This window comes from Opisthorchis viverrini (assembly GCF_000715545.1).
Source record: "Opisthorchis viverrini unplaced genomic scaffold opera_v5_17, whole genome shotgun sequence".
Lineage (NCBI taxonomy): Eukaryota > Metazoa > Platyhelminthes > Trematoda > Opisthorchiida > Opisthorchiidae > Opisthorchis > Opisthorchis viverrini.
In genome coordinates, this window is record NW_008751673.1 from 3,130,086 (window position 1) to 3,139,290 (window position 9,205).

The 9,205-nt window shown below is 43.6% G+C and overlaps 1 protein-coding gene across 1 annotated transcript in view; it reads right to left on the reverse strand.

Moving 5' to 3' along the window:
• Window positions 1-2,688: 2,688 nt before the first annotated feature.
• T265_01609 (hypothetical protein) overlaps window positions 2,689-9,205 on the reverse strand; it is a gene marked incomplete at both ends in the record, with an annotated part of 12,448 nt that continues 5,931 nt past the window's right edge. The window contains one exon of the mRNA XM_009165668.1: window positions 2,689-4,590. Coding sequence (XP_009163932.1) covers window positions 2,689-4,590 — 1,902 coding nt within the window. The remainder of the gene's footprint in view (window positions 4,591-9,205) is intronic.

Genomic DNA, 9,205 nt, shown 5'->3' on the forward strand with positions numbered 1-9,205 from the left:
TATATATATATATATGGATTACAGCACATCTTTCCTACTTTCAAACTCACAAAAAACAGTCTCCTCATATCTGCACGATTTTTTGGCCCATGCACTTCTACGTTTCAAGATCAGACGGACAAACTTGATTAAACGATCTGTCCGATTATCCCGATCGCCATTATCGAAAGTGATGTGGTCACGCGGCCATTTTATCATTACATTGAGGGTTAGCGGATCTGCTCAAGCGATATCAGAACAGAGTACGCGTCTTATTCCTAGTGTCACCTGTGGACTTCAGGCAAGTTGGCTGATGTTAAGCATGTATGCTCTGTATATTTGTTTTGTCGAGCATGACGCATATTCGTTGCTTGTAATGAGTACAGATCTGTAAGATATCGATGTAGCAGCCAACCGCCCTTTTTGGCTTCATCGCTCGGTCCACAGAACACGTGCTTCCTTGTCTAAGATACCTGTTTTGTAAACACTACTGAGACATAACCATCGCTTGAGTGCTATCCAACCGCACTGACCGTCTTGATTGTAAAGACATACCTTAGTTTTTCGTCCCACCGGCTTGCTTACTCTCCTGCTTTGTTCGGTTTTGTAAACACTACTGAGACATAACCATCGCTTGAGTGCTATCCAACCGCACTGACCGTCTTGATTGTAAAGACATACCTTAGTTTTTCGTCCCACCGGCTTGCTTACTCTCCTGCTGTGTGCTTAACGGTTTGAAATAAAAAAAACCTTAAACTGGTTTGTTCTCATGACCAGAACCAGTCGGTAAGCCATACGTAGAATTTGCTGGATTGGCTTATCAGTTCTTAAATTGATTATTCCTACTCTTGAAGTTATAATTCTAGCATTTGAAGCTAACATTTTATTTAGTCTTGCCCGTCGAATTGTCAGTACCTCTTCCATCGAATAGACCAAGTGTACCGTATTTACAAGTCACAAGCTGGGTATGGAAACATCCATCAACTTAAGCATACTGATTGACTGATAAGGTTCCTGCAGATCGGTTTCACTATTCATTGGGCTAATCATGCAAGCGCAGTCAACCTTTTCGTCAACCTTATGTTCCACTTACACCCAAATTGGACCAAATCTAGCAAATGCACTCGTTTGCATATCACAGGAGACTCATCTAAAGTCCAGCTGAACATCTCGTTTATGATATCCTTCTTCAGCTGAGTGTGTTTCACCAGACTGTCTTATGTTTCAGTCCGGACAACATTCGGTATATCGCAGCATATTGTATGGGTGCAATACACTACTCATTTGGTTGCTTAAAACCCTGATAGCACATGACCGGTTTCACCATCCTTCGGGTAGATCAGGCGCAGTCTCCAGGTTTTCGTTAACCTTAGGTTCTGCTTTAACCCACACATGAGGTGGCTTGGTGTAACACATTCAGTTGAACAAGAATACCATAAATGAGAGATTCAGCTGGAATTCAAGGGAACCTCTCATAAAAACAAGCTGGTTAGGAATTTTGTACTTTTCACTCCAGATCATTATCGGCCCTTTAAGGAGACACAATCCCATAACTCAACTGACTATTTGTGAAGGAATATTGATTAGATTCACCATTTTCTTCCGAGATCTACCGGCTGTGGAAGTGCACGTATCATGGAGCATTGCAATGAGCCGTACTTTTGAAATGCGAGGTGCCATATCACAAGTTGCCAGCTAGTTTGTGCCGTTTTAAAAATAAGTCCGCATATAATTGACTGCAACTATATTCATGGTAAAGGTTTTCGGTCTGTCCCTTTAGACCAGTTAATCAGTGGGCAGTTTTCCAGAGAGAGTTGTACTCCTGCAACGGTACACTGTCTCCGAGATCACACCAAGAATTTGCTGAATATAAATTGTTTTTGCAATGGAGCAATGTACCTTTCCTCGCATCCAAATGTACGAAGACATTTGGCTTTCGCATGCCTGCACCTCCTTACCAGTCAGACTGAATGAAAGTCGCGTGGCAGTGGTCCGCAAAACTCGGTTCCAGGTCCAGTTGTTTCTACATTATTCGCCAATCAACAATCTTCACTTTCACCATTAAGGTTGGTAGTTAAAAGAAACTTGAGAGAATGGCGAATAATCCCCCGGTCAAGGAACTAGTCTGGTAAAGTGAACTGAGTGCCGGGGAATATAAATAAACTCAAAGAGATGTGTGGTGATCTAGCCGTCAACTCAGCTGAGTATCTACAGTGTTCCCTTCCTAGTTTTCGACTGGTTATACTTTTAGAGACAAATTCACATTAGAGATAAAAATAACTATCATTCTGTCGACATTTGTTTGTGTGTGAAAATGCATAGCTGACAAGATTTTGGAGTCAGTCTGTTGCGAAAGTCGACGACGTAATCTCCTGATTTAACCCGGGGAAAAACAGAATACAGAAACTGATCAAGTATGCCATTCTTGGCACCGAGAAGCGCGATGTGGGAACTCAACGATCATTGCATATTCTTACAAAAGCTTGACTCACAAAAATATCGCTTTATAGTAATGGCGCAAAGGAAATGAAGCAAAAGAAACAAATTATTGAACAACGTACATTAATCGGTTAACAAGTAGTGTGCTGTCTGTTGTGCTTTGGCGAACAGCTGACTCACCTAGCTGACGCACATGAATTGGTGTAAAATAGGCAAGCCTGACAAAGTGGGTAATTGAAGCTTCGAGTATCGGCAGTATGTAGGAACATCCTAGTCATAAGAAAAGCCTGAAGACAACCGTTCATTTTTCGTCAAAGTATAGCTGTCTTCCGAAACCCAAGTCTTCGGTTTACCCAAGGTTATGTCATTGTTACAGGCCCATCGAGGAGCAGTGGCCACCTTATCTACTTTCGTCGTTGTGACCAACAACGGGGCTTGATTGCATACCGATGGCTTCAAGATCCTTTCACCAGTGCTCGCTGTGTAACTCTTGACTAGGTTTGAATCAACCGAAAGTATGCATTTTTCGCTTGAAGAGGCGTACTGCAAGGACGCAGCGTCAAAATAGGGTACCCCAGGAGCTAGAGAAAATTTGTACGAATCCCAGGGTGAGTGATTCAGAGGAGGGGAACAAGAACTGAATTTCACTTCGCTGTGCATGGTGCTGTTCGGTGTAAGGTTTGCTACGTCAACTTCCTGGGAAACGAATAAGAAAGCACGTGCATCTGACGTTGCCAGCACTGAATTTTGTGACCCATCCAAGACTGAGTCTTCAACTTTGCAGTTTGCCTCTCGTATTTTAGCTTCTATATCATGTACTGATTTCGACTGTAGGGGCAGGCAGGGTGGCTGCTTTGGATTAATGTCCGGTAAATATTGGGCGTTATTGCTTCGAAATTGGACGCCATTGCCGGGATAATCGGACAGTCTGATATTCATATTACGATCACGATCCACGGCCTGAATCCACTTGGGGCCTAACTCATCAATTTTTGCAGCAGAACAATCTGTTATCTCACACGGCGAATTGCGTAGACTGGGACATTTTGAATTTGGCGTTTCACTGCCGACACATGGTTTAGAAGTCAGAAATGGTTCACGAGGCGGATATAAATTATCTGGATCCACAAGTTTCGGTCGGTCCAATTCCAAGTTTGGCGAATGTACTGGGATCATAGTTACTCTTGAAGGTGTTTGTGTTGGAGGTGGAGTGCGCTGGGCTGTGTGACTGTTTTCTGGTACACCGACCACACCCTGTTCTACGATAGTTTGACGATTGGCTGACCATGCGGCTATTGCGGCGGCGGCTGCTGCTCCACTAAATCCACCGGTTGAATTTCCTGTTGACCACAGCATGCCTAGGTCATCACTGTGCGGTTGTGCTAGGTGCGACTGTTCTATACGAGTGTTAGAGATACCCGTTTCCGTGAAACTTGGACAATGTGTCATGCGTGGACAGAAATTTGTCACGGTTTGAGTGAAACCGGAATTATTGATCAGATGACCGGAACCAATATCAAATAGGCCAGATGGTCCCATATTGTGAATCACAGATGAATAATTTGTCAGCATGTTGGATGCAGCAAAAGCTGCAGCACTGAGCTCCGCACTTGGAACAGCATAGTCTGAATGGATTCGAGTAGGCTGCGAACTTAAATTAAAGGGTGTCACGGGATTACTGACTAGACATTGATTTGCATCTGAAAAGTTCTCGTTGGTGTGTATATTGTTGTTGGTATTTTTGGATGGTGAGGAACAATTCCTCAAGTCCGATCGATTAGTCGATAAGTATGGGAACCCAGGTGGGAAAATCGGAGCTCCGCAAATGTTAGGAGTTGTTGACAGCCCGGGGTGGTAAGAATGTGGAATAAAGGGACACATATTCGGGCCTGCAGAAAGTGATTGTGTCTGACTGTCATTCAAATCGGATAAAGTTTGGGGATTTGAGTGGAACAAGGGTGAATGAAGTGGGTTTTGTGAAGAACATGGCAGCAAATTTGTGCCCTGGGTATACAAACAGTGTGCCGGTGGCTGGAAAGGACTGTCCAGACCATGTGGAACGAATCCTGTTCGGAGAAAGGGGACGAATGGATTTGGTAAGCCTCCACGAAGGACGACATCAAGGTGACGCTCACGTTTACGCCACTTTGCTCTTCGATTTTTGAACCAGACCTAAGAAATCGGTATCCAAAACAAAAATAGAGAGTTAGTCATTCGGTAGTGCTGTACGTGTACGACAGGGAAGCATCGGCGTGGAACACTGATTTTATGCTACTGATGTTGATGATGAATGCTTTACGTCGGATGAATTCAAAACATGCACTGTCCATATGGTCCAAATATCGCCTAATGGGTTAACTTTAATTTAGATTAAAGCCAGGCAATAAATGAATGAAAACTTCCTGATGGACGGTTCTGAAGAGGAGCGAGTGTATGGAATATATCAGAAAGCATCTTATGATAAGAACCGGGTAGACACCCGTTAATGCGCATGGCTTAGCTCGGCCCGGTGATCACATCCCACGTTGTCGGATGCTGTGGGTTAAAGGCTACATTCGTCCATTTGTGGGTTGTGGTGGACAGGCATCCGAATTGCCTGTCACATCGAACGACGGGGAAACATCAGGACAATTATAAAATGCATCAACAAGAATCAAATAAACTGCATCCTCAACTGGCCAAGGGTTACCAAGGTTCCACGGGTATATTTTGTAGAAGCCCAGACGAAATGGCCAAAAAGTGAACAGGCGCTGACATACTGCTTAACGTGTGTGTCGAACTGCGACAGATAGGCGTAACTAAGGTCAAGTGGTCTAAAGCCATAGATGCTTGGCGTAGAAGTTTCCTAGTTTTTTTTCGAAAGAAGAGGGTAGGAAACAAATGTTCCATCTACAGATACTAGACACAAAGCTATCGCTGATAGATCATCTGGGCTCTGAGAGATTTGCTGTTCAGTTCAACCCGGTTTGATGATCGCAAGACTAGAAGGAAGTGTTGGCACCTGAGAAATAGTGCATATCGACCAGAGCTGCGTCGGAAGTGAGATGATATGCCGATGACTTCGGGTATCCTAGAGATTGGCAAGTAAATGAGTGACAGAATGGTAAGAGAAATGGTCCAAAAGCGAGCCACACCTGCTTGGTATGGGACTATCACTAAATATTGATGGTTTTTGAACAGGATACACACAACGCAATACGTAAATCCGGTACAGCAAAAGTAAGGAGGGAGGAAAAAAGTAGATTGTCAAATATATGGTCAAACGAACCAGCCCACAGCTAATCAGAACAAGATTAAGTTCTATCGCCAGCAACAGTGACATGTCCATCAGCATGGTCACTGTACACTACCAGTAGCCGACTGCAGGAAGAAAGGTAATTCTCACTGACTCACAATGCCCTAGTTCAGGTTTTGAAGGTATTTGTGTACCATCCGTGGATTAGATCAGGGAACAGTCCTCCCTTGAAGATAGCTCCGACCTGCTTATATGGTATTTGTTGATAAGTCACTCAGAGCGTCCACCAATCAATTGGTGAAAAAGTTCTTACAATGTTCTAATTTCGCTCTCTACTGAAACAGGTTGAGCTGGTTGCCTCTGAGCGCTCGACTGTGAAATTTTGTGCAGGTCAAGATTGTCGTTCATGTATGGTGGCTTTTGATATGGAAGAATCTGTGGCAGTAACATAATCGTAACAGCAGTATCAGAGTAGGGGACTGGAAGTGCACGACCTACTTCGCTAAGTCCGAAATCTATGGAAGTAAAGGTGTTATATTCTTCAGGTGATTGTTGTGGGTTGATTAGTCGGGAAATAGCATCAACTTACTCGGAGCTCACTGTATGACCACACTGGATACTGGAATAGTAGACGAGTAGTATAATTCCCCAGTCCTGCATGCACTGAAACTGTCAACCGGAGCACCTTTGTGGAGCCAAACATTGCTAGTAGAGTTCAAGGATCGACATCCACAAATCATGTTAAGGCATTTTTTCAGAGCAACTACAAGCTACTGTTCAAACAAAGGCGGCTTGCAGAATGGCTTTTGCGCTTCTGTCGAGAAACATATGGCGACACGACAGTGCTCAAGCATGTCAGATAAACACAGTAAATTTTTGACACAATTATGTGGTAGTTTAATGGGTATCTAATTTGAAAGTACTATCACCTGCATTTCTTTTGTAGCTCGAATGGGAGGCAAGATTGTGGTGGCTGGCCACATTTTTCCGTGATTCCAACTGGTTTTCAAGGTAACTTCAAGGAGAGCATTATGCTGATTGGCATAAGGAATTGTCTCAACCCCGTCCAACTTACAATCACTAAAACAGCTACACGCCTATTTTTAGGAAGAGCTTCTTCATCCTCTGAGAAACTTAGCACGGTTTGCGAAGCCTGTGTGAAATGTGAACGAAAGACAGAACCGTGCGGCCCCACGGATAGTGATAAGGTAGCAAGTAATTAGGAAGCATAGCTACGCTTCTGTATGTACATACACGTTACCCCACGCACACATGCACAGTCACACACAGATGAACGCACACAAACAGGCCGTCAGGCCAGTACTCGCCAGTTTTAACATGCCTGCGTTGTTCTAAGTCTTGATTTGCACCTTGTCACGAGGTCAGTCGGTCGTGTTCCGCATTCACGCATTGGCTGGGCAGTAGACTGCCGTTCGAATTTGACCGTGATCCTCACCTCGTTCCAATCACAACACCAAGCAAAAGTTTTTTGAAGGATTATATCTTGCCGATGTAACCTCACCTATAGGAGGGTTTGAATCATGGCAGACGGTCAGTCTATCCTTGTCTGTGTGTCGACTGATTACTGGGTCGGGTTTCAAGTTCTCTCAAAAAGCCATCTACTTTGAAATGAGAGTATTCAACAAGTTTAGAGGAAATACCGTACTCGTACGAAGAATATCATGAACAAGATATTCAGCTGGGATTTAGATATGCATATGAATGTACTGGTCGTATTTACCATGTTCCATAGGTCTATCAATCATGGTCTCTAGTTTTCGTAGTGCTTCTGCGGTATTTCAAATCAATTTGCTGAAGTAGGGTTACGCAGTTCAACCAAAGGACCAAATTTATAGTTAGTGTGTAATTTTCCGGTTGAACCACATCGCTTCTAATCGTGCTTCCGCATTGATTGTCGATTTGTGCATTGGCCAAAACTGGGAAGTTTTTCAGCTGCTGTAATAATCTTAGGAACTTTAAATGGATGCCCCGCTAAGCGTTATTCAGACAGACTATGACCAGACAAGGTGACGCTTAAACAAGCGGGATTTCTCTGATGAGAGAATTAGGATGCGTTTATAATTCACAGTCAATTAATCTTAGTGAATGGGGTGTATTCACAATCCCAACTCTGTGTAGATGTGCCACTGACTCCTCACTCTGTGTGACAAGGGAGAAGGGGAGTCAATTCAGAGCTCAAAACATCCTATACTTCGAATATTGTTAAATGTGGCGTGATTCCATCTCCTGAATTCCCGTGTGGGTATGAGATGGGACATGATTAATCATGCTGATTTTTTCGCACCAACCTGCGTTTGGGCCAGAGGTGAAGCCGAATAAATGTCCATTGTCATACAGCTACGTTCGGCTACAAATACACGTATCGCTGCACCGGTTGATATGTTTACTTCTAGCATCAGAAGCCACAGTGGACACTTACCTTAAAACAGTTTCAAAATGACTGGATTTCAAGCAGTTACTAGTGCTAACGAGTAGTTCTCATTTTCAGGATGGAACAGGAAATAAAGGGTATCAAAATTAGTCAGTATACGTTTTGAGATTTTACGGTTCACTTTATGCAAGAAAATTTTTTTGCATCAAGTTTCAAGTTTTATTCATATTGAATTAGCATCACGTCGATCTTCCTGCTTAGGATCTTCAATTTTTTTCGTAACGGATAAGGACTTGATTATTAGAGAAGTTCTCTGGATTCAGCTGGATTTTCGACAGCAACATCAGTAGTGATACTGATGTTTCACTGCCTTGCAACCATGAAGTTCATCTAATTATATTTAAAATCTTGGAGTGAAAAGAAGAGCAGGCCCATGTCAAACATTCTGAAGTGTCTATACCTCCAAGCGCTCAGTCACACAATCTAGAAAGAAACTGGCAACACGAATGACACTGACCCCCTGTCAGCCTCCATTTCTTGCTGTTTCTAGCAAGGCACTTGCGGGGTCACGGGGCCCCACCCTAGAAGGCGAACAATACCAAAAACACCCAAACTTACCGTACTCGCTTTCACACCCTTCTACTAAACCAAAGGTTTTCCGCCTCGCGGTACGTAGCATTCTGAGGGGGCCATGAAGGGAATACTCGTCTCCGTAGACGGTGTTTCGACATACGTGGCACATGACCGAGCCAACGAAGTTAATGGTGCTGGATGTTTTCCGTGACTGAAGTATCTTCCATACAATCGAACATCTGTTTTTTAATCACCTCGTTGACGAGACCCTCCGTCGTCATCCAAAACCCGCGACGCTTCTGAGGCATCGGTTAAGAACCTGAAGACGTGTCACATCATCTGTCTTCAGGGTCCACGTCTCGCAGCCATACAATACATTCCTTACTGTAGCCTGGTGCACGCGGTCCTTAAAGCCCAGTGATAAATCTTTTTTGACACCACAAGTGACGCTAATTAGCGAACATAGCTCTAGCCTTTGAGATTCATGCACTGACTTCATTAGAGGTAGGTGAAGTAAGTGATTCTGAATTGATATTTTTCATTTTGTGTCTAGCAGCCGGTTGAGCGTGTTCCTTTTGAACGATATA